This window comes from Podarcis filfolensis (assembly GCF_964270895.1).
Source record: "Podarcis filfolensis genome assembly, chromosome: 3".
NCBI classification, from domain to species: domain Eukaryota; kingdom Metazoa; phylum Chordata; class Lepidosauria; order Squamata; family Lacertidae; genus Podarcis; species Podarcis filfolensis.
The window spans coordinates 106,096,429-106,122,788 of record NC_139606.1 but is presented as its reverse complement, the minus strand read 5'-3'; the positions used below and the strand labels follow the sequence as shown (position 1 = coordinate 106,122,788).

The following is a 26,360-nucleotide window of genomic DNA, read 5'->3' as shown; positions in this document are numbered from 1 at the left end:
GAAGCTTGAAAACCACTGACATATATACCGTATTGGCCTGTATATAAGCCTCACTTTTCCCCCAAATTCTGACTGTGAAAAGTTAAAGTGTGGCTTATATTCGTGACCTTACAATCTGAAGCCAGCACCAGGAGAGTGGCAAAGCAGCACCCGCCCCATGCATAGTCCTCTGTCTTCTCCCCCATGGCCGGAAAGGAAGAGAGTGAGGAAAAAGAAAGGCCGCCAGCAATGCAGCAGCCCCCCCCCCCAGTATGCAGCCAGGAGCAGCAAGGAATGGAGCGGCTTATATTTGGATATTTTTTCTTTCCCCCCCTCCAATTTTAAAGGTGCAGTTTATATTCGGGCCAATACAATAGTTAGGCACACAGGAAACTGCTTTTTAGGAAGCCAATTTGTCTAACAGGCCTAGTACTGGATTGGGACTCTCCAGAATCTCAGGTAGAGATCTTTTCCCCATCAGGTGCTATCTATATATTTTTGTAGACTGGAGAGATGCTGGTGGTTGAATTTGGGACCCCAAACGTGTGCTGTACCACTCAGCTATGGTCCCCGTCATAAATAAAAATACGTATCTTTGGTGTGTGGGTGTGTAGAGAGGTTTGTGTGCGTTTGTGTGTGTGTGTGAGGAGTCCAGTGAGGAATTTTTTTACAGCTGATCCACACTCTTTACCTTTCAGCTAGGGTAATTTCATTCAGTGGTTGGCAACCATAGTGTTAACATTTATAATTCAGTCTCAGAAGCTAAGGAATTAAATATTATATGGTATAGTAGTTGATCCATTTCCCTAAATCCTGTCATCCATCAGAGATCATCCTCAACTTTTCTGGAAAAGCTGAAGTTATCTAAAAAGGCAGCATATTTTTATTTTATTTTTAAATCAACACAATCTTATGCTGCACCCAGTTTCCCCCTCTTCCATTGCCTGCCTGCCAAGGATAAACACAGATATATCACACTGTTAAGCCTGGGGTAGTAGTCAACCAAATTTTACTCAGAGGAAACCCACTGAACTTAATCAACATGACTAAGTGAGGTTCATTCATTTCAATGGGTCTGAGTAAAATTTTGTTGAACGGCACCACTGGGTACCACATCTTGAAGTTAATCTGCAAGTAACATAGTGAAATGCAGTGGGATAAAACCTTAAATGTACTGTATAAGCAAATAGGCCTAGAAAATGCCTTGCATGTGCTGAGTTTTCTGATAAATGCAAAGTTGAAACCTATAAAAAATATTTTCATTATAAGATTGCACAACAGGAAAGCAGAACATAACAATTTGACATGAGGTTCAATATACACTTTTAAAACTCAAAATTGTGAGCAATAATGCTAACTTACCTGAAGAGCGCTTTCTGATAAGAAATTTTGTCTACAATATGTGTGACTTGCTTGATAGCCTTCTTTTGAAGCTGCACGCCATCCCTAAATAGTGAAAATGTAAGCTGTTATAGCGTGCCATCTCATCTCTTACAATTAGGAGGCTCTATGGCTACAATAACTCTGTAATCAATTACAGGGCGTACTTTTATTCCTCACCTTATATGCCTGGAGAAGCGCAAGATAATCACTGTTTCCTATTGCAAATTCCAGCTTTTTCTTGAATGCCTCCTCTCTTTTGTCCCATGGAGAAACCTTTTAAAACAAGGAACGTAATAATGCGACCTGTTCTCACACTAGCAAAGCAGATAATAATAATAATAATAATAATAATAATAATAATAATAATAATAATTTATATCCTGCCCTCCCCAGCCGAAGCTGGGCTCAGAGCGGCTAACAACAGTAAAAATAACACAGTTTACATAAAACCACAAGCAATTAATTGAAATACATTCTAAAATCAATTCATTCTAAAATCAATTCAGTCAAATTAATGGCAACCATTGGGCTAGAGTTCTATGAGGATTACAGAAGGAGAGGGGGGGGTCAGACTGTGCCCTGGCCAAAGGCCTGGTGGAACAGCTCTGTCTTGCAGGCCCTGCGGAAAGATGTCAAGTCCCGCAGGGCCCTAGTCTCTTGTGACAGAGCGTTCCACCGGATCGGGGCCACAGCCGAAAAAGCCCTGGCTCTGGTTGAGGCCAGCCTAACCTCCCTGTGTGCCTTTGGGAAACCCGCAAGCAGGATTTGAGCACAAGAGCACACTCCCAAGTTTCAGTTTCCAGCACCTGGTGTTCAGAAGACTTGCTGCCTCCTTGGAGGCAGAGCACAGCCATCATAGCTAGAAGCCATTGATAGTGCTCAATGTATTTGTCCAATCCTATTTTAAAGTCATCTAGGTTGGCGGCCATCACAACTTCATATGGGAGCACGTTCCATAGCTGAACTACGGAAAGCACACCATTACACAACTGGCAGATGTAAAATTAAAATACAGCCTACAGAGTTCAGATTTACACAGTGTATTCTGGGTATACGGAACTTTTGTACATTGCATTCTACAAGATGTACAGAACTATCCTATTTTATCCCCCCCTCCCAATTGTATTTATGCTATGGGAAGTGAAACCTCTCCCAAACCACTTTCAACCATATAATAGGTTTAAAAGGTTCCGTTTTAAGAGTTTAGGAAACATTCCTTTGCACACGTGGACATATCTTGAAACAACAGCACTTACAAAAGGAGACTTGTGGGCCCTGCTTGCTGCAATTGTCAGTGCTGGATCCAGACAGCGGAAAATGGTGCCAAACAGCATTAGCTTCCCAATCCTGACATCAACAGGCAAGGAGGCCAAATGATACCCCAAGGGTGTGAGCTTCTCGTCTGAAGTTAAGGCTCCGACATCCTGCAGTCGTTGCTTTGAGGAACGTAGAGATTCGGCTGCTGGTGGCTCAATCAGTCGCATGAGAACTGAATGAAGGCTTTGTGTGGAGAACATGTCCAAAATCTTAATTCTGGAAGGAAGAAGAAAATACAATCATTGGTCAGAGTTGGATACGTTAGCTTCAGCTACATAAATGTATAATATACACATATGTTAGCAGGCCTCCACCGAGAACTTTCTGTTGAGGTCTTGCTTTCTGGATGGGCAATGGCAGACACCGAAAAGCATAAGAAATCAGTAACAAACAGGATAAGGTAAAAAGGTTAAAGGTAAAGAACCACAGCACCACCGGCGTCCCATATCAAACAGGATATAGTAGGGCTCACCTACTATAGGATATAGGATATAGTAGGATATATTTTGGGCCTGTGGGCAAGCTTGCAAACTGCAGACACTGGCCAAACCAGGCCTTCTCTCTGTCAGTGAAGTAACTGGAACAAGTCTATTTGATTTACAAATCCTAGCCATTATGTTGTACCTACCTGTGTTAAATCCTGAGTTGCACACAGTATAGAATAAAAAAAAGAGGAGGCAGCTTTGTATAGTAATTCCTAAGCTCTACCTGTTTCTCTCTTTAAAGCAGTGCAGCAAATTACGGAGCCTGGGCATTCATAAAAGCTAACACATACATTTTCAAGAAGTAGAGTAAGGACTATGGAAAATTATTTGCCCTAAGGAAGAATTAGGATGAAGTTGCAGGAAGAGGGATTTGAGAATGGGAGCTAGGGCAAATTACTATGTATAAGATATGCCAATCAGCAAGATATGTAAAGGTTGTTTCAGGGATGCTCTGGCTGCCAGTGAAAGACTGCCTTACCTGAGACAGAGCTGTTCCAAAGGCACTCTTTGTATTTCAGGTAACTGCTGCTTCAAAAGGTGATGATTGTAATGGTGGCTACTGAAGAGATGAAAACAGACTCCAGAGGCTACCCGGCCTGCTCGTCCTTTCCTTTGCAATGCATTGGCTTTGGACACAAATGTATCCTCCAGGCTTTCCATACCTTTGCTTGGATCAAACCTGCAAGGAGGAAGATATGGAACAGCTTTTGCAATATTCTGATAGGCCTTTCGGAATCTAGGGAGGTACAAAAGTTAGGAAACTGGATGCTTGCATGTTATGCTACTGCAAGGCATTGTACTTGGGGCTGCATTCGAAGACTGTTTGGAAACCAGTTAGTGCAGAATGTAGCAACTAAATGATTAACGGGGACAAGAAGATGTGTGTGAACATATAAACACCAGTTCTCGCCTGACTCTGATAGCTGCCCATTTGTTTCTGGGCTCAATTCAAAGTGCTAGTTTTGATCTTTAAGCCTTTAACAGCTTAGGAACCAAATGCCCAAAGGACAGTGCATCTGTATATGTTCCTGCCTGGACTGTGAAATCATTATCTGAGGCTCTTCTCTGCATGTCACTTCTAATGGAGGTTCTTTGGCGATGAGATGACGGCCTTCTCTATAGAAGCTCCCCACCTATGAAATGCTCTCTCCAACGATACCTGCCTGGCATCAACTTCATCATAATTTCACTGCCAGGGAAATACTTTTTATTTTTCTTGGCACTTGGGCAACACCAATTATTGGATTTTCGTATTCTGATTATGTTTTTAACATGCTTATGTGATTCTGTTGTTGTATTTTTACTCCTGTTGCAAATATTAGTCATGCAGAAGTATCCAGCATACAAATGCTTGTACCTCCTAGATTCCTAGAGACCCATCTCAATACCGTTTTAAAATCTTGATTATCCTTAATTACTGCCTGAAAGTTTGCAGAGTCAATTTGACAAATGCTGGGGGTGGATACCACCACTATAGAACATTGTGAACTAACATTGCTACATGTTTCCCATTTTATACCTGTAAAAATTCAAGCAGAAAAATATGGGTTGAGAAAGATGAGAGTGAAAAGGTTAGGTCTTAAAGGGAGAAGTAATAACTGAGACAGACAGTAACAGAAATAGTTCTGGTCACAGGGAAACTGAAAGAGGAAAAAAGGAAGGGTGAGAAGCTTGTAGCAGCTTAATGCAGGAAGCAAATAGCAGATTTGGGGCTTCAGTTTTGTAATGTCTTCCGGCTCAAGAGACATGGAACAAGGAAATCCATCAGGTAGAAATCTCATTGTGTATAGGCCCCATTTTAGCAAAGCTTTTTTATTTATTTAAATTGTACATGGTGCTTTTGCTTATTATCTAAGCAAATGCGACAGCTAGACTGGTGACTGGGACTGGCTGCCGGGACCACATAACACCGGTCCTGAGAGATCTGCATTGGCTCCCAGTACATTTCCGAGCACAATTCAAAGTGTTTGTGCTGACCTTTAAAGCCCTAAATGGCCCAGGTCCTGTATACCTGAAGGAGTGTCTCTTTCCCATCGTTCAGCCCGGACACTGAGATCCAGCGCCGAGGGCCTTCTGGCGGTTCCCTCATTGCAAGAAGTGAGGTTACAGGGAACCAGGCAGAGGGCCTTCTCGGCAGTGGCGCCCACCCTGTGGAACACCCTCCCTTCAGATGTGAAGGAAATAAGTAGCTATCCTATCTTTAAAAGACATCTGAAGGCAGCCCTGTTCAGGGAAGTTTTTAATATTTAAAGCTGTACTGTTTTTAACATTTGATTGGGAGCCGCCCAGAGTGGCTGGGGAAACTCAGCCAGATGGGCGGGGTATAAATAATAAATTATTTTTATTATTATTATCTAGGTACCTTTTTTCTTTCATCTTCCCTGAATCAATCACGTAGACCACATCATCGATGGTAATGGAGGTTTCTGCAATGTTTGTAGATATGATGATCTTGGTGACCCCTACAGGAGGCTTAAGGAACACACATTGCTGCTCCTCACTTGAAAGTGAGGAATGAAGTGGATAAACAACACAGCTATGAGAAAAAGATCAGAGGACAGGTTTAGAGGGCTTATAGTGAGGTTTTGTTTTCCATTTTTATATCACTTTTTTTACATACTAGCCAGAGCTGGAGAACCAAGGGTGTTTCCTGCTTGGCAGGGGGTTGGACTCGATGGCCCTTGTGGTCTCTTCCAACTCTATGATTCTATGATTCTACATCATTTGTGTCTGTATATAAGAAGAATGGACTTATCATGGTACAACAGGACTTCCCTTCCTCTCTGACCCACTACAACTCCCCCACCCTTGTGGCATGCCTCAAATTTGGTACACATCAATATTTTAGTAATTCAACTGTGCCAACGGTTTCAGGGTGGGGGAGGCAGAGAAGACCATATGAAGGACATTGATAAATTGCACAATGGGATGATTCAGACTTCAAAATACCAAACCATGGTTTGGCACTCCATGAAGGAGTCCTGTGTTCATGTCCTTCCCCCTATGTTCTTTTGTGCTCAGATTTCCCCTCTTCCTTCTGATTCAGCAACAAACCATAGTGGGCTGTTGTGTCTGAGCTGAGAAAATGACAACTTGTGGAATCTAGGCATGCAAGCCTCAGTTTAAACAGATTTGCTGCAAAATCAGAAGGAAAGAAACCAAAGCACACAGAGTCTCTGAGCAGAAGACTCATCCATGTGTAGCTCCAAAGCATGGTTTGGCACTGCTTCTGAATTGACCCAATACATTTTCTTGACTGGCAGTAACCTGATACACAATAGGGTACCAAGCCAAAGAACTAAGGGATAAACTGGTTTACATCCAATAAGCTCAAGGAGTCTATAACCAACGTAGAACCCAATGTTTCTGCAGCATCCAGCTAAAAAGAGTATTATTTTTCAAGTTCAACTTGGAAGTACAGAATATTATCCTCTATGCACTAGTTGAGAATTATACTGGGGAGGGGGAAGAGATAAAAGATGCTGCAAGAAAGAAAAATGTTCACATACTTTTAAATAAGCAACTTAAAGTGATGTAAAAGTTGATTAAAATGTCAGTTTTAATTAATTTACTTTTCATTAAAAAATATTTAGGCATATTCTTAATTTACCGATTGCTGCGCCGGTTATTGAAGAGTGGATTAGTTTGCAACTGCTTATACAGTGTTTTAATTTCTTCCATGCCTGGCAAAAAAATCAGTACTGCACCTAGATATGAGTATATAAAAAATGGTAGAATTAATAGAAATGTCTTCTAGAACTCAATATATACTCTTCATTTTTGCTCCTGAAGGCAACCACAATTTATTGCTATTTCTCCCTCTACTGCATTACATGTTACAGTAAGATTAAATTCAACATCAACGTAAGTAAGAATTTTTTCCTCCCGAGGATCCTAACTCTGGGAAAAGTCCTATTATGCTTCGAAACCGTACGTCAAAAAGCTAGTTTTCTTTTAGAAAGAGGGAGAGCAGAGTAGAACTTCAACAAAAGATAACAGGAAACGGTCTTCTTGGTGCAACTGAGCTGCATAGGCTTGTAAAATAGGTCATGTGTTTCTCATCATGTTACCTGGTGGATACGAATGTTCGCCACTGACGATCCACTCCAGTAAGGCCTCGATTAATTCAAGATTTACTTTGTCTAAATCCATTTTCTCCATTGTTTTTAATACTGATTTGCTAACCCCTGAAAGAGAAAATGAGCATCATAACAAAAAGGAAAAGCCCTGTTAAGATCATGAATTTTGTAAGCAACTCAAACTACAGCCACTTCCAAATGAATCAAACCCTTGATGGAAAGTGGCGGTCCAGCTGTGGCAGCTTCATGGTAAGAACATAAGAAAAGCCTGTTAGATCAGGCCATTGGACCCTTTAATCTGGCATCCTGTTCTCACAGTGCAAACTAGATGCCTATAAGAAGCCTGCAAGTGTAGCAGCACTCTCCCCTCCTGCAGTTTCCATCAGCTGTTGATATCGCCTTCCTCATTTATTTCATTTGGTCCAATACCTTCTTTCTATTCACCCAAATAGCGTATTTTCTCAAGGTCAAAGTCTGATGTTGCCTTATACATATTTGGATATTGAAAAACACGTGAAAATTGGGGGGGGGGTTGTGTGTGAGACAGAGGGGGGGTCATTCCTTCCAAAGAAAAACATTTTGGCCATGATTCAGTACCTCCAGCTGCACACAGGAAAAATCACATACAATAAAGGAATTTGCCATTCTGGAGGCTCGCCTGGCACCTTTGTTACATTTCTTTAGGCACCAGGCAAAAACAACCCTTTTCTCTGAGGTGTTTGGCTAATTTAACAATCTATGGCCTCTTAAACTGCGTGTGTGTGTGGTCATTGCTTCTATTCATCATTATATTACAGTGGAACCTCGTGTTACATACCGTCCTCCTTACAAATGCTTTGGGTTACGAGCTCTGCTAACCCGGAAGTAGATGTCCCTAGTTGCAAACTTTGCCCCAGGACGTGAGCGGAAATCGAGCACCAGAAGCGTGGCAGCAGCAGGAGCTGCCATTAGCGAAAGCACGCCTCATGTTAAGAACGGTTTCAGGTTACAAACGGACCTCCGGAACAAATTAAGTTTGTAACTGGAGGTACCACTGTATTTTTGAGTTTTTATATTGCAAACCATCCTGTGATCTTCCAATGAAGGGTGGTACAGAAATTTAATAAAAGGTGAAAATAACAATGATTCTCTAGTATAGGAGAGAAATAACATGTGCAATGAGAAATTCTCACAAGAGTATCAAGCATCTATCTATCTGTCTGGCAAGAGAATAGCAAACCTCTCAACAAACAGGTCTCAAGACCTTTGCACTAGAGCTATATGCCCGAGGTTGTGACATGTACTCACAAACATTCTAGGTTTGAAAATGCCTTTCTGGTCATATGTACAATATGTTTACCGATAATAAACTCTTAAAAATTATTGGCAGCAATGCACATTGAATAAGTATTACCTTTGTAGCGGATCAGTAACTGCTGGAATGTTAGTTGCTGGTCTGGAACTGAGTCTTTGGCAGCCACAGCCACTGTACTTTGCATCAGGCCAGAACGCCTTAGGTCGTAATCTACTTCCTCTGCAGCAGTCCTCAGGTGTCTTTCTTTCTTGTCCACACTTTGCTTTGCTCGACGCATATATGGGCTGCCATGCTCCAAGACATACCTGAATGCAAACAGAGAAATACCTTTTACCATATGTGATGGACGAGTCCCAAGGTGAAAGACTTCTGGGAAAAGATTTATAATGAATTGAAAAAAATTGTTGAAATATACATTTATTAAGAAACCAGAAGCCTTTCTACTTGGAATAATAGGTTTGGAATTGCCCAAGAAAGATGTCAGATTGTTTTTGTATGCCACAACTGCAGCTAGAATTTTGCTGGCCAAAAATGGGGAATTACAAGAAGTCCCAACAGTGGAGGAATGGCAGATGAAGATGATGGATTTTTTGGAGCTAGCCGACCTGACCGGAAGAGTCTGCGACCAGAAGGAGGAGGAGTATCAAGAGGAATGGAAGACATTTAAAGATTATTTAGTTAAATATGTTAAGATAACTTAAACAGAATTACTTGTGAGTAACAGATTGGCCTAGGATTTAAATATGTGAAATTGTATAATACTATGGATAGAAATCAAAATGAAAAGAAAGATGTTAATTGAACAAGTAAATCTTATATGAAAATAGTGTTGGAAAACTGCTACAATGAGCTATATGGAAACTCAGCTAGGGGGATTCGAGGAAGTCACCCAACAATGATAACAAAAGTGGGACTATAACAGTTAGGATAATTGTATGTTTGTTTGTTCTTTGATATTATAATGTTTTTCTTGTTTGTTGTTATGTTTGTTATAATTTTGAAACATCAATAAAAAAAATTGGGGGGGGGGAGAGAAATAGGGTATGGGGGAAAGCCATCTGCAAACCTTCCTTTCTAGATGGCTGACTGCTCTAAGCAGTTGCTTAGACCTTGTGGTCTGTGCGGTGTCATTTCTGACACACTTAATACCCACAGAGCATTTGGGGAGGGGCTATAGCTCGGTGGTAGCACACATGCTTAACATGAAAAAAGATCCCAGGTTCAATCCCTGGCCTCTGCAGGTAGGGTTGGGAAAGACTTCTGGCTGAAACTCTGCCATTGCCAGCCTATATAGATATATCGCTGAGCTCGATGTATAAGGCAGCTTCACTTTAAGTGAGGCTGTATATATTCTACGCATCTTGCAATTCTACTGCTCAGGGAACAAATCTTGGTACGAAGAAAGCCTTTGGACCAACAGTCAGGAAAACTGCAGTGCTGGAAACCTTGTCGGGAAGAGATCATCACAGACCACAGCAAGCAGATGAAGCAATGGGCAGAGCGCTATCAAGAACCGTACAACATGGTCTCTGACACAGCAACCAACAGTATCCAGACTCTGCCTGTCTTGGAAGAGCTCGATGGCCCTCCCTCGATGAGCTGAAGAGCGCCATCAACTCTCAGGCATGCGGTAAAGCTCCAGGACAGGACAGATTTCCAACAGAAGCAATGCCAAACCATGCTTTGGTGCTACACATGGATGAGTCTTTTGCTCAGAGACATTCTCCTCTGTTCCTGTGCTTGGTTTCTCTCCTGCTTCTGATTTTGCAGCAAATCGGCTTGCATACCTAGATTCCACAAGTCGTCATTTTCTCAGCTCATACACAATAGCCCGCTATGGTTTGTTGCTGATTATACTATAAAAGCATTATTATATAAGCCACTTATGCCCTAAATAAGGTAGAACCCAAAGAATATTTTTTTAAAAGTCTGAACACACAGCAGTTGTACAAAGCATGTTAAATGTCCATAGACATTGGAGATTCCTAGCTTACCTAGTCACTGTAATAGCGTCTTCTATAAAAAACTGATCAACGGGGAACGTCCTACCTAAAAGAGAGATGAGAAACACAGTAATATAGGAAAAGGCAAATTACTTCATCAAAACAGGAGGAAGAAGAATGGAACCACCTCCATTTCTACCCATACACCATTCCCACTTGTATTAGCTAAAAAAGTTGGTTGTGTTTTAACACTATTTCAACCTACACTATAAGGAAGAGTGAGACAGCTGCCTCAGGTGGCAGGTTTGGGCAACATTAAGGACAGCAGCATGAGGAAAGGGCAAGATCTGACCCATGGGGCACAGCCCACTGCTTAGTGCCCAGCAATTTAAAGAAGAATTGTACTTCATGTGTATTATTATTATTAATATGCCACCCATCTGACTGGGTTGCCCCAGCTACTCAGGGCGGCTCTCAACAAAAAAATAGTAAGATCACAATACAGCATCAAACACTAAAACTTTCCCATATGTCTTTTTAAAAATCGCATAGCTGTATGCATGTGTGAGAGGGAGAAGGAATTTGATTTTCGAGCTTGGCCACCAAAGCTTTTGATTTAGGCCTGGAATGGGTGGAGGTATGTTTCAACATGGAGAATATTAATAAAACAACCTTGTAAGGTAAGTCAGTAAGAGTTACAGTTTTTTACAGTGGTACCTCGGGTTACATACACTTCAGGTTACAGACTCCGCTAACCCAGAAATAGTACCTCGGGTTAAGAACTTTGCTTCAGGATGAGAACAGAAACTGTGCTCTAGCAGCATGGCGGCAGCGGGAGGCCCCCATTAGCTAAAGTGGTGCTTCAGGTTAAGAACAGTTTCAGGTTAAGAACGGACCTCCGGAACGAATTAAATACTTAACCCGAGGTACCACTGTATAAGATGTCTAGCCTGCCCTTCATTTCAGGGCAGATCACATTCAAATAAAAACAATACAAAAACGTATAATAAAAACCATCTCAAAGCTGTTGCTCTACACAATGCACGTGAAGTGCTTTGAGCCACTAAAAGGGCTGTACAAGAAGTTCAGTATTACCCTATTCTGATCTGATCTGACCTGTCCCGAGAAGGGTATTTTCACCTCAGCAGTACTCTACTGAATCTAAAAACAGAGCACATTTATAGTATTTAGGTTGCATGTTATATATGAGACAGAATGTGAGAAAGAACATGATGCAAAATATTGTTATTTATAATATCACTTAATTCTTATATGTTAGGCTGCCTTATTTAGTTTTTATATTAACTCCATTAACATCTTTGGATTGATTTAGCTGAGACAATTCATTAAATGAAGCAGATTCCCAGCCTTCCCAAGAAGGTAGTTACTATCAGTTGACTAATCAAGATAGCTAAATGTAAGGATACAAAAATGTATGTGTCCGGCAGGAACCAGCAGCTAATGTATAATAAAACAAACCACAAGCAAGTATTAATTATGCCTTTGTGCTCTGCTTGGGAGCTTCCCAGCAGCTGGCTACTGTGGGAAACAATCACTAAATGGAGTTTGACCTGATGCAACAGGGCTCTAATTACATTCTTAAAATTAATATACCTTCCTGAACTCAGACATTTTTAGTAACTATGTTGCTGAGATAATATTATTAACTGTTTAAGAACGGTTAGAACAGAGAAAATGCTAACCAATGAAAAGTAACTTGTGAAGCAAAGTAGGGGGACCTGTGGCCTTTTAGATGTTACTGGGCCTTCCAGATGTTACCAGCTGATTCCAATGCAGCTGGGGCTGATGGGAGTTGAGTCCAATAACATCTGGAGGGCCACAGGTTCCCCACCTCTGCTGTAAAGAGATGGATAATGAAAATAATTAAACTGGTTTTCACCTGGTATGCTAACAACAGGGCAGGAGTTAAAGTACTGAGAAAAGAGCTCTGCATTCAAGGTAGCACTCATCATTATAATGCGCAGGTCTGGCCTCTGAGACATTATATCTTTCAAAATCAGCAGCAAGAAGTCACTGGAGAAAATAAAGAAAAGACATTTGAAGCTCTTCCGTGTTCATCTGCAATTCCCTGAAGCTCCACTACCATCCTGGGAGCAATCAAAGACCCTTATTTTAAGCTTTCTCTTATAACATACAAAAACAAGTACACCTATCCTCATTAAAAACAATAACAATCACAGGGAGGGACAAAAATACAATACTCAGTTCTGTCTCTTAGGCAAACAAGCCTCCTCTGCATAATGTGGAGGTAGAGAAACAACAACCTAGTCCTTTGCAGCTGAACGGATATATTTTGGAGTATGTTAATTTTGCAGCACGTGCTGGTATGTTCTCAAAGCACGTATCTGCAGCATAAAATCACAGCCACCAGAAAATTAAATCAGCCTGGAGTGTATGGATGAAGGACTGGGCACACAGTGTTTACTGCATTTTCTGCTTTGGATATTTTAATGGGATATCCACATCTAGGGGTGAAGCTTTAGCTGGCTACTTGTTTATCATTTCATAACTACTGCATTATTGTATAATAATGATACATTATTGTCTGTGGGTGACTGAAGCTAGTGCAGAGGAGGTAAAGTTCAAATATGGCCTCAAGTCAGTTGCCAATTTGGAAGTGATACTACTGAACTACAGTGGTACCTTGGTTCCCAAATGGCTTAGTTGTCAAACAAATTGGCTCCCAAACGCCGCAAACTCAAGAGTGTTCCGGTTTGCGAATGTTTTTCGGACGTCCGACACAGCTTCTGCTTGAGTGCAGGAAGCTCCTGCAAACAACTGGAATCTGTGCCTTGGTTTTTGAGCAGTTTTGGGAGTCGAACGGACTCCCGAAACAGATTAAGTTCAAGAACCAAGGTACCACTGTATAAGGATTTAAAAAATAATGTTACCATATATTCGAAAACAAGCAAGATTATGGTAGGTAGTGTGGTTTTGTAATTAGCAGCCTTCTTCCAAGCAGATGCTCTCTGGGTTATTATGAGTTACAACTAAACATAAACATTTATCTATTACCCATCCAACAAACATACTGCTTCTCAGGCAATATATTTACCAAAACTGTTCACACAGGCCGTTCTGGCTAGAGCCGATGACAGTTGCAGACCAACATCTGGAGGGCACCAGGTTGGGGAAGGATGGATTAGTGTGTCAGACTAGGACTGGGGAGACCTGGCTTCAAATCCTCACTGACTAAACATTTGACAGACTGCTACCCCTCAGCCTAATTCACCTTACAGAGTTGTGGCAAGGATGAAGAGGTGTAAATCATGTATTTACTTCGTAAAATATATATTACATATATATCCCACCTGCTCTCCAAGGAGCTCAAGGTGGCAAACATGGCTTTCCTTCCTCTTCACTTTATCCTCACCACTACCCTTGTGAGGTAGACAAGGCTGTCTGGCCCAAAGTCACTCTGTAAGTTCCATGGCAAGCTAAGATTTGAACTTGGGTCTCCCAGGTCCTATTCAGACACTCTTAACCACTCGCATTCCACACTTGAGTAAGAAGAGCAGGAGAGGAAATATGAAATACATGAATAGTAGAAGTGAAACCAACAGGCTGTGTTACCTTTCTTCTGTTCTCTCATGAACCTCATCAACGATAATATGGGTGACTCCTTTTAAACTCATGTCCCCTTCAAGCCTCCTCAGAAGCACTCCAGTAGTACAGTACAACAACCGGGTAGCTGAAGACTTGAAAGAAGAGAGAAAATGACAATAAGATCACCAACTAAATCAGTTTCTTCCCCTTATTTAATCCTATCACTGTCACTGCTTAGATTACACTCTAGTGCCTTATTCAGATTTCCATGGATCTTGTCTAGAAAAGTGTATTGTTCCTTCCCATGAATAGCAGAAGTAAAAATATGGGAAATTGGCTGATTAAAATTCCTTGCCATAGTTTGTTCACTGGCTGGAAAAGCATGTTCAGCAAACATCAAGGGCCAGTGCATAGATAATGTTGCAATCCCTTCAAATATAGTAGAGGGAACTAGGAATGAGCAGACACATCTTCCTCCTCTCTCGTGCAGAAAAGCAGTGCACAACAAGCAGTAAAACAATCTAATGACATTAAAACAAATAAAACGACGGCAAACAGATGTAGCAGCTCGAAACTAAACAAAGATTAGCCACCAACAACTTGGCAAACGGAAGAGCTTTTGACTGGGGCTTAAAGATCAGCTCTGTGCCAGGGTAGGAAATCCAGAGTCTGGGTGCCACAGCAAAGAAGGCCTTGTCACTGGTTAGCCACCCACTCACCTCTCAACAGGAAAGTTGGGTGGGGGGCAGAGACCCATAGTAAATATCACAATGAAATAGCAAGCTTCTTTTTACAAAAAAGTTATTTAAAAGTGGAGACTATTTCTGGCAGCAGTCACTCTCTCGGAAACTAGCTTTGAATTCAGCTTGTGCCACTTTGTGTTACCAGGATTCCGAGTATTCTATGGATCTACAACACTCTGTATACTCTTGGATTTTGGTACCCAGAACAGAATTCAGCTTTCTGAGATGTTCAGCTGTTGTCTGCTCTCTTTTTAAACATGCTTCTTTAAAAAACATTAATGGAAGCTGCGCAACACTCCAGTGCTCTTGCATAGCCCCTGCATAGCCCCTTCAACTCTCCCCCACCAGCACAGCTAGAAAAAAAGGTCTACCCTTTGGACTAATAAAACAACAACAACAACAGTTCAATGTCTATTAGAGAATTCACTGCTGGGGGGAATGGGGGGGGGAATTAGATGTGAGTGTCTATTGGCTTGCACCCGTAACGTCACTGGAAAAAATGAAGTAAAAACAAACCAACCATTACGCTTTCTAGCCGAATTTGGTATCCGACTGTGACCCCAACTCTCTCCGTTCGCTCCTTGGCTACACGTTCAGCCACAGAAATGGCAGAGATCCTGCGAGGCTGGGTGCAGATGATGTTGGCTAAATTACTGGGAGGACCTTCTAGGGAGGCATCCAAGATAAACTGAGGAATCTGAGTGGTCTTTCCACATCTGCATAAAGGAGAGGAATGAAATAAAAAAGAAAATTCTCCTCTCCCTCAAGCAACATGTTAAGGGGTGTTGCAGGAGACAGCCTGACTTCCTCATTTATCAATACACTCCAAACCTGTTGTCCATGGAAAACTAATCTTTATGCTACTTAAACATAAATAAACCCCTGGTCTCAAGGAAGCTAACAAATCAGTAGAATACAATGGCAATAAAATGGAAAAACTATAATAGAAGGTGGGTTATATTTCACCGTCCTGGTTCCCATTTATATATATTCATCCATTTAAATAAATGTAAAACTGAATCTGCCCACTGACTAACACCAATGAAGAACCCTTGTTAACATAACAGAAATCAAAAGGAGCAATCTTTGTGCAATATGGTCTAATAAGGATTGCAGTTGTACAAACCAGCTCAAGCCAGGAGCTATTATTTTCTGCACTATTTATTCCAAACCTGAAATGTAGGCTAGCTGTATAGAAATACTCTTCTGACTCCAAATAGGAGCAAAATCTTATTTCATTCCAAGAATCAAGTTTTGTTGTGCTCCCACAGGATATAGTCTCTTCCAATTGGCAAACCACAATGCTTTCTGCAAGATCTTTCAGATCTTCTTTGGATGGGTTCGCTGAAGGCATAGCAGAGACCAGGAAACATTGGACTTATCAGACCTTGGGTTTGATGGTGGAGTGGAGACTCTCTAACATCCAGGCCTAATTTGGCCTGCCCAGCCCCTCCAAATGGCCACCAATGACATTTCTGCCCAACTCCATCCTCCCACCAATCATGTGATATCACCTGTAAATACTGTATTTTTCTCTGTACAGTGGTACCTCTGGATACGAACGGGATCCGTTCCAGAGCCCTGTTCACATCTAGAAGCAAATGTAACTAGCGACGGCACGTCTGCGCACACACGCGTCGCTTTCCACCACTTCTGCGCATGCGTGTGACATCATTTTGAGCGTCTGTTCATGCGCAAGCGGCGAAACCTGGAAGTAAAGCGCTCCATTACTTCCGGGTTGCCGCGGAGCGCAACCCGAAGCACATTCAACCCGAGGTATGACTGTATAAGACTATTATTCCCCCCCAAAAAAATTTTTTTTAAGTTTAAAATTAGGCGTCGTCTTATACACGGAATGTTGCAATTAAATATATAAATAAATTTCTTAATTTTGGGCTCAAAAAATAGGGGGCGTCTTATACACGGAAAAATACGGTAATTTCCATTTCTCCTGCCACCTCCCATAGCTTTCCTAGGGTTAGATTGACCTTTTACATAGCTTGCATACATTTTACATATTTTATGTACAATGAACATAAAATAAAGTATGTAAAAAGATGCCATTCTCTTTGCCTTGCCCACTTTGGGCCCAGCCCCTTTTGCCTCTGGCACTGTTTACCATTACAATGCAGCCCCCTGCAAAGTTGGACAACTTGGAATCCAGCCCCAGGCAGAAAGTGACTCCCCTGCCACTGCTCTAAAGGTACCCGGTCCAAAATCAATGAACCACACTGTTCACTTGACTTTTACATCCACGTGTGTTTACAATTATAATTTCAACAGAACATACAGGAAACGACTGATCAGCGCACATCCAAAAGACATGCAATCAAGCTTAGTGTTGAACCTAGAAGTGATCAAAACCATAAAAAGTCACTTAAAGGGTGGAACGGGGGCAGGACATAACAGGCCGGGCTTTGCTTATATGTGCCCCACTGAGACACATGGAGGCCAGGAATGGAACCCCGGCATAAAATGGTCATTAACTGTAATAGAAATTGGATGACTTCATCTTTCTCCACGTGAACTGTGTATATCAGCTTTAGGTTGCAGTCCAATACATACTTGCCTGAGAGGAATTGCCACTGATCTCCGTGGGGAGTACTTTGGAGTATAAATGTATAGATTTTTGCTGTTATGGCATTTGGCTGATTTAACATTCTATGGCTTTTCAAATGTGTTTGTGGGAGAGGGAGTTATTGGTTTTTGTTTTATTTTGCGTTTTTCTGCTGTGAATCGCCCTGGGATCATCAAGTTAAAGGTGGCATACAAACTTAAATAATAATAATAATAAATAAATATTTTATTGAGGATGCAGTAGGGGAAGGAACGCAACCATCCAGACCTCTCATACTTCACTTTGTTATTTAGGCTGAGACCTGTTTCCAACCAGTGTTCTGTAGTGTACATGTTGTCTTGAATGCATCCTTAAGAACTGGGTAAATGCTGCTCCTTCCATATACAGAGCATGCCAGTTCTGCCAGTTCAGACCCCTGAAGATTCCTATTCTACAGGCAATAAAATGTGAGACAGCTTGAATTCAACACTTACAGGAAAGGAGGCACACTGCCTGGGTTTTTTCCTGCTTCAACTATTTTCTCTCTCTCTGCCTAATCTCAACTCATCTGCTCTAGCAGTTGGGAGGGGGAGGAGAGTTTAGACTAGATGAGACAGATAGCCAGATATAACCAGGAGGAAGAAAAGCTCCACCATACATACCTTTGCTGTAACTATTGACTTCAAACCCTCTCATTTTTCTTGCCTGAAGGGAAGGTCCCTTTTGAGTTTTGTAGGCAGAGACAGACTGCTTTTCACATAGTAAGTATTAACATGGTGTTCAAGTGTGCAGACAGTTTTATATCTTACCCAGTCATACCGCTCACAACCAGGACCTGATATTTGTTCAGCAGTTTAAGAATGGTTTCTCTCTCTTCCCATGCAGGAAGTTTCTGTCGTTCTTGCAATATGGACTGGTAGTGCCTAGAAGACTGACAAATATATGTGGATTGTCAGTAGCTGCCTGTTACTGCTCAATTTATGATCCACAATTACATGAATTTCTTTGTTTGTTTACTATAGTTCACACACATCCAGAGAAGGCACACAGTTTCTAGACTGTATTCCATTAATTCTGTAGATACAAGTCTTTACAGGAAAACAGATGTAACTGCTATTGATCCCACATATAGAGAACACAAGCATACAGATATTTTTTTCAAGATACAAGAAATTCTAGCATAGGAAGCAGCTCTGAGATAAAATGGTCTTAAATACAAAACAAAATATAGATATTAAGGGTTCTACTGCATATCCAGAACTTCAAGATTCTTTCCTGGATTTTGCTATCAATTTCTACCTCCCACCTGCTATTATACGTACATACAGCAAATTGTTTGTTTGTTTTTTAAATGTAGCTGAAAATACATTATAAATGTAACTCTGCCACTTATCTTCCAAGGTTTACATATGTACCTTCTTTATCCTGAACTGACGGCAAATTTTATAATTTTCTTTGCAAGTTGGCTCTGCTAAGGTCCTGTACTTCTTTCGCCTGAGATTCACATAACTCTCTTTCTCTACGTGAACTGTCTGCAGCTCCTCTTCGTCGTTGTCGTCATCATCCTCTTCAGTTACCAACTCCTTGGTTGCTTAAAAACAGAAAGCATCTTAACAAACACCATACTGAAACATTAGCTAACCAGTCTTCAGGGGTGGAGTTTTTTTTAATAACATAACATTTCACTAGATCAGGGAGAAGAAACCTGTGGCCTTCCAGTTGCTGCTGTACTGCAACTCCCATAATCCCTGACTATTGGCCATGCTGGCAAGGAATGATGGGAGCTGGTCTGGAAGACCAGAGCTCCCAACCAGTGTGCTATCCTCATCACAGGGACTGGCATGCATTGGCAACAGAGAGTTCTCCATCACCTGCGGCACTATTCTTTGGGAAATCTCCCATCGTGAATTCTGCCCATGATGCGCTGCCCTTGCAAGTGGTCACCACTTACAGTGGTACCTCTGGTTACGTACTTAATTCGTTCCGGAGGTCTGTTCTTAACCTGAAACTGTTCTTAACCTGAAGCACCACTTTAGCTAATGGGGCCTCCTGCTGCTGCCATGCCGCCGCTGCACGATTTCTGTTCTCATCCTGAAGCAATGTTCTTAACCCGAGGTAATATTTCTGGGTTAGAGGAGTCTGCAACCTGAAGCGTATGTAACCTGAAGCGTATGTAACCCGAGGTACCACTGTACATGGATTGGGGACAAGGAAACTGACAATACGTTATAAAGGACTCACATGAGGACTTGAACTAAACAATATGATCACTGGGTAGGCCACTCGTCACAGGAGTGCCAATTCTAGAGGATTGAATGAGGTCTTTACTGGCTTAGTATTGAGTTGACCTCTAGAATCTAGAAAGTTGCCTTGGACCATCAAGCCCAAAAGAGTCTACAATAACTGGCAGTAACTTTCCAGAGTTTCAGACAAGAGTCTTTTCCAGCCTTATTGGGAGATGCGAGAGATTAAATCCATGCAAAATATGTTCTTTCCCACTGAGCTACAAGCTTTCACTGAGAAAAATTCCTGACAAGAATAACATTTCACTGTAAGAGACCGCTATTCTGTTTTCTCACACTCTCCCCCTACAACTGTTTACTGCAGCTGTCCAAGTCACTCCCTTCTGAATTCACCTGCAATTTCAAAACATCCTAGTATTGTTTCCTTTTGTTGTAAAAGTTTCCCACAGCAGCATTTCCCCCACTCCCTTTCATTTTGTATCATGCCAACTGTTTTAAAATTTGCTTCACTTGTGCACAGTGTCTTGAGCAAATATAGTATAACAGGAAACAGCCAATAATGGACACAATGCAGGCAAATTTAGGCAAGTGCTATACAGTAGTTAACAGAGGTATTTTTGAGGTACTGCACAAAATCCTTCTTCTATTCATGGACTTCAAGTGGAGCATAGAATCTTTTTACTGGTTTTAGCTGCTATTTTTTTAACACGCTGCTTATGTACTACTTCATCTATAGTTTTTATGAGCATTTTTCTTTGGTATATTATTATGCTTCAGTGTGGATTTATGTTCTGAGCTAAAAATAAACACTCTCTCAGTGACACACAAATCTCTTACTGACAAGAATTTTCCATTAAGTTGGAGAGGACAACTCATCTGAAGCGGTCTTCTTCATTAATGTAAATAGAAATATATATATAGAGTGAGTTTTATTTTCAATTGGGCTTTTCATCTTACAATATATTCATTTCAAAGGATCCTCACCCCCACTCCAGGCCTTGCAACCTTATTCACCAATTGACCCATATTTGCTGATTCTTATTTAAACTTGCTATAAAGGAAAACAATCCTATTTTCACAGCTCTCAATGGTTGTCCGCACCTGTACAGTATTATCTTCCTGACTAAATATCTGCCTATTATTTCTTTATTCTCTCTCTCTCTCTCTCTCTCTCTCACACACACACACACACGGGATTTTTGCATATATATATATGCGCGCATATGCAAAAATCTCCCCCAAATATCAAAGGTATCTTTTATAGAATTGTGCCAAGTTAGAAGACTGAAAAAAGTTAGCAATCTTATAGCAGGCTGCAAGTGGAACCCACAACAAAATGTGGCAGTGTTGTATTGCTCCTGTTCAGGATTCCAGCCCAACTTCTTCCAGGGTACTCTATTCTCCTGGCTTCTCCATTCAGCCCTGCCCAGCCCACCCCCCAGCCAGCTCTCCCCCCCCCAGAGTATGCTTAGTCCTCATTGGCTGAGCTATTTGACGTTTTATTGCTCCTTCACGTTTCCCTCCCCAAAGATTTAGAGTTCCTCAAGTTTGTGAGTGGTGCTATGGAAGGACAGACACCTGGAGCATGTGCTTACTATTAGTATATGTGATAGGATTTAATTTATCTAGAGATTATTCTCTTAAAGTATTTTAACCTAGTATTCTACCCCAGCTGGAGAATAATGAAATACTGTGGTTGGTATTTTGTGGTTTCATTTTGCATGACATTGAAATCTTTATTGCAATGATTCCACTAACTCAGAGACATAGTTTTAAAGTTTTAAAGGGCTGGTACTGTGATGTTTTTATTTTTGTTATTATTTGTAGTTTTAATAGAATTAAAACAATCTATTAAAAGATCTGTTTATGTTTAATAACTTCTTAATTCTATTTGTGATTAATTACTTTTTAATTATTATCTTTTTTCTAACATAGTTTTTATTCATATTCACACACCTACTTGTGTGAAATACATGCTGTTCTCTAGAAATATCAATTGGGAGCAGAACCCACACCCCCAAACTGCACACACAGCCCGTTTCTTAATATGTGTACTATTTTCAATAAAGACTTATGTAGTATATACCTTCTGAAATCCGGGAAGGAACATGAGAGCTGCTAGGAATCTCTTGCTTATGAACATGTGTCACTGTACTTGACAAGGGTGTTGCCAGAGGCAAAGGAGGAGCACTGTATCTGTGAGAAGTCTTACTAAGCAATTTTGTTACTTCAGCTTCATCCTCTAGGCTTGTTATAAAAGCATAAACAACAGGTTCGTTAGACTCCGACGATATTATGGCCTTTTCATAAAGGAATTCAGCAATGTGCAACCGGCAAGCCAAGGGCAGCTTCTCATTAGTAGTATAGAATGCCACAAGGGGCGGCTGATAAGGGTATTTGTTATCCTCAGGAAATCTTATTTCAAGTTCATACACAGGCACATTAACTCTGAGATGAGCATCCTCCTTGACGCTCGGAAGGCCTTTTTGCTTGTTTCGAGATTCATGCCTGAACTTGCATCTCGATCCAAACCTGCAATCTCCTTGGAGGTAGTGTTTACAGATTTCCAGGGAAGCTGGCTTTAGCCCATTACTGGTGTTGCTATTTCCTTCTTTTGGCTTGTTGAGCAACTCTGTCAAGTATGCCAAGTCTAATGCAACAGTCCAGACCCTGTTATTAATTCTTTCCACAAATTTGTCTCCACATATCGAACGGAGGGCAAATGCTTCCTCTTGCCTTTGTTCCAAACAATCTTCCATACTTGTCTGAGCTGCAGTTTCTGTGATCTGCATCCTCTCTCCAAATTTTTCTGAAAAGCACTGCAGGAGTAAGAGCTCCAGGGATGCCCCAATGTTACTATTACAAGATTTCAGCACAGCTTGGCAACGCTCGCTATCAAAGCCGTACCTAGAAGGAAAAGAAAAGAAATGCATTGTAGGTGCACATATTCACACATTTACACAAGAGCAAGCATTCCCACTATGTTTAAAGGATGCTTGCTGTTATCCTGTAGTGTAGAAAGAAGCAGGTGTCCACACTGTGTAGTTTCTGCAACTAAAATAAAATGTACAACTTGTGCTTGTTGTAGAAATTTGCTCTAATGATATGCCTTACACTGGGATGCAGAAGCTCAGGCCCAGGGTCCAAATGTGGCCATCCAGCCTCCACTGCTCTTCCCAGGCCTCATCCTTCACTGGCCATACTTAGCACCCACTCTGAGTGTTTTAGCTTGGCTAGAATGTGTTCTTGAATTATGATAATGGTTCTTGCCTGTCTGGATGGGGACATGTAGACGGGGTGTAGAAACCTCCGATGTTTGCATGGCTCTATACACTTTTGCTTCTGGCCTCAGTAAACACTGGCCCGTGGGCCCCAGAAGAGTGGCCATGTGGGATTCTGGCCCCTAGGGGAAAAAGGATCCCCACTCCACCTAACATAATGTTACATAACTGCTCTTTTTTGGCTCTACTTGGGAGTGTATTGGTGGGTGGAGGGTGCCACTTTGATTCTGTGTTAAATGTCACATTCCACACTCATTCACATAATTGCAGCTATACAGGTTATTAGCACCCCATCTCCTGACTAATATTTTCCATTTTATTAGTGAGACAATAATTACCTGGATAGTTTGTGCACAGCAAATGAAGAGACTTCAGTCTCTAGAACATGGCTCACAGGTGGTTGATAAGAAGCATTTGTGCTTTTCTTAGAAATTGATTGCCCATCTGACCAGGCGTGCTCGTCCTCCAAGTAATCCAATTCATCACAGTCATCTTCACCTGATACAAGCATCCTGGAAAAAAAGAAAGCAGTATGCTTCTTTTAGAAGCAATAGTCTTAGGAATAAGGCAAACTTCTGGAACTCTGCTCAATATCGCTACTCAAGCAACTCAGTTTAGTTATCCAAAACATTCAGAACTAAGCCAGGATATTTGTACTTGGCCCCCTATTTGTAAGTACTTATAAACCACTAGCAGTTTGAAAGCACGCCAAAAAGTGCAAGTAGATTAATAGGTACCACTCCAGAAGCAGCTTAGTCATGCTGGCCACATGACCCGGAAAAACTGTCTGCGGAGCAGACAAACGCTGGCTCCCTCGGCTTGTAAAGGTAAGTCTGAATCTAACCCAATATTTATACTACCCTGCTTTTTCAATTTAGCAAACTTACAAGGCACATCATAAAATATAAACAAAACAATAAGTACCACAATGATAAATCACTACAAAACCTTATGAAAATAAAACTTAGCAGCATAAAACTCAGCAGCAGCTTTCACTGTTCATTAAGAGCAATGCTAAAAAGATGTGTTTACTCTATTACTCCAAACTAAGCAAGTAACCATCTGACACGCAGCTCTTGGAAGGGAGTTCCATAAGCAGTGAGGTCATCACAGTGATGGCCCCATCAACCACCCACCTCAAACAGCAGTCTTCATAGACTCAACAAGGCAGGTTCATGTGAATCAAGCAGTAATTCATAAATTCAAGCCTCATATTATTATGGCATCCATACTTTACAAGTTTGCTGCAGGAAACACTATGTATCCATCACAATTGTGTTTGCCATGTAAACTGTGGAGCCACCCTGAGACTTTGTTTCTTTCTCTAGAAAGGCTGCCCAACCACATCTGTCACAGTCCATTCTGAATAATATGATCTAATGCCTATAAAATCTGAGAATAACTAAAGGGTGTTCATGTTCAGTCCTTCAACATGTCACAGTATGTGTTTAATGAAGAAATTATTTATTTTTAGAAAACTGACTCTGAACCAGCAGCCAGCTCTTGTCCTTGCAGCTCACGAAGAAGTTCTTTCACCCTCATCTGATTATCAGAAGTCATGTACAGAGTCTGAAGAGGCATCTTTGTTTTGGGTGCTTGTCTGGTCTGTCCATGTCCTCTGCTAGCAGAGCTTGATATATTAAAAACAAAACAAAAGAAGCACAATACATTCTAATTTAATCAAGTAATGGAAAATACATGCACAATGTAAGCTATGCTGAACATAAGAACAGTTGTATGGGTCATTTTGTCTCCTAACTAGCTAAGAGTATCAAGAAAGCAGGTCATGTTGGAAAAACCCATATTCTGTTGCTAGGAAATTCAAAGAAGGCAAGCAAAGTCACCAGAATGTTTGACACAGCTACAAGCAGGATCTGTGACAAGCCCCATAATGACCACAGTATATTTAAACAGACAAGCTGGATTAATGCAGTTGGGCACAGAAATTGTGGTGCAAAAGTTAGTGTGTTTCTGCGGGTTATTTAGTCATCTTTTTAAAGACACCCCCCCCAAAATACATCAGCTTCTTTGTTTGATTAATAAATTCCAGCTGTACCTATTATTTTAAATATCCCACTTCACTGATCTGACCTGAATGGGTGCAACCTCTTTCTGTGTCATGCAAAACAAGCAATAAAAGTACCAGCACAACAAACACACACACCTGTCTCTGTGCTAAATAGCTCCCTTTGACCTGAGATACTTGGTGCTATGGTAGCTAGGGGAAGTAGCCTTCGGTTTCCAATATCCGGCAACCAATATACTGTTTCTCAAAAAATGAGCTGAATTTCCAGCTATTCTCACTAGTAGCCAATGTCAAAAACCCTCCCTCTGTAAAAGGTGGCACGCAAGAGACAGTAGATGAGGCTCAAATTTATGGTTAGTCAGTTTCAAAGCTCTAATAAAAATACAAATACATCTAATAAAAATACAAGCGTTTTGGAATTAATCACATAAGTCAGGGATAGTCAACCTTTTTATACCTACCTAATGCATCTTTCTTGATGGTAAAAATTTCCTTATCACCCACCAGTGCTCGATGGAAGGAGGATTCAGCTTGTGCTGTAGAACCCCCTACTGCCCACCTAGAATCCTGAAACGCCCATTAGTGGGTGGTAGGGACCAGGTTGACAACTCTTGACTTAAGTCAAGGCGCTTCACTTTACTATAGGAACACAGGAAGTTGCCTTGTACTACATAGCCCAGTCTTAACTGCTCTGATTAGCAGTAGTTCTCTGGTGTCTTAGGCAGAAAGTGGTCTTCCTATCACTTGCAACCTGATCCTATTTAATTGGAGATAGCAGGGATTGAGCCTGGGACCTTCTACATGTAAAGTAAAGTATGTGCTCTGATAAAGAGCTACAGCCCCTCCCTGATCTTGCTGCTTAAAACCTTCTTAAAACAATCTTCAAAAAGAAGTTTTAAAAAAACAACCTAAACTCCAAAATGTAAGATTCCATCAAATTCACTTAGCTGACCTGGCTACATCTTTTGGTCCACTGAAAACACAGAAATCACCATCATCATCATCAACACAGAAATCATCACCATCGTCCCAAATTTTCTCTGATCCTTTTTTGCTGCCACTGGCTTGGCATTTGTTAGAAGGTCTACCACAGCTACTGCTGCCGCCACCTCTGCCTCTTCCTCTTCTTGCTCCCCTTCCTCCCCCTCTGTTTGGTTTTCCTCTTCTCTTCCCTGAGGAGCTCATTTTCTCCTTTCTGTAGGAAAAGAAAAATGAAAGTACATTATCAACAGTGAAAAATATCAACCAGGATCACCATGCAGACTAGCAGGAAAGATGGCAATTATTACTTCTGTTTATGTAGCTCTGGCATACAGCGTCAATCATCAAACATCCCTGTCCCACAACCCACAGGTAGTAAGTTCCATTTTCAATGGGATTCACTCCCTAATAATTTCACATAGTATTTCAACCTTCAAAAGTTATAATCAAGACAACACACAAATCTATTACACTTTAAAGAT

At 41.2% G+C, this 26,360-nt stretch overlaps 1 protein-coding gene across 2 annotated transcripts in view; it reads right to left on the bottom strand.

Moving 5' to 3' along the window:
* DHX57 (DExH-box helicase 57) overlaps positions 1-26,360 on the bottom strand; it is a 33,258-nt gene that overhangs the window by 5,287 nt on the left and 1,611 nt on the right. For both annotated transcript variants that reach the window (XM_083604875.1, XM_083604876.1), the window contains exons 2-19: positions 25,850-26,092; positions 24,355-24,501; positions 23,210-23,383; positions 21,677-22,497; positions 18,763-18,938; positions 18,157-18,278; positions 15,311-15,506; positions 14,075-14,199; positions 12,381-12,514; positions 10,532-10,586; positions 8,637-8,842; positions 7,235-7,351; positions 6,775-6,871; positions 5,527-5,700; positions 3,643-3,843; positions 2,619-2,895; positions 1,540-1,635; positions 1,342-1,425 (exon numbers count right to left, since the gene is read on the bottom strand). In XM_083604875.1, the coding sequence (XP_083461001.1) occupies positions 1,342-1,425; positions 1,540-1,635; positions 2,619-2,895; positions 3,643-3,843; positions 5,527-5,700; positions 6,775-6,871; positions 7,235-7,351; positions 8,637-8,842; positions 10,532-10,586; positions 12,381-12,514; positions 14,075-14,199; positions 15,311-15,506; positions 18,157-18,278; positions 18,763-18,938; positions 21,677-22,497; positions 23,210-23,383; positions 24,355-24,501; positions 25,850-26,082 (3,435 nt within the window). In that variant the 5' untranslated portion in view covers positions 26,083-26,092. The remainder of the gene's footprint in view (positions 1-1,341; positions 1,426-1,539; positions 1,636-2,618; positions 2,896-3,642; positions 3,844-5,526; positions 5,701-6,774; positions 6,872-7,234; positions 7,352-8,636; positions 8,843-10,531; positions 10,587-12,380; positions 12,515-14,074; positions 14,200-15,310; positions 15,507-18,156; positions 18,279-18,762; positions 18,939-21,676; positions 22,498-23,209; positions 23,384-24,354; positions 24,502-25,849; positions 26,093-26,360) is intronic.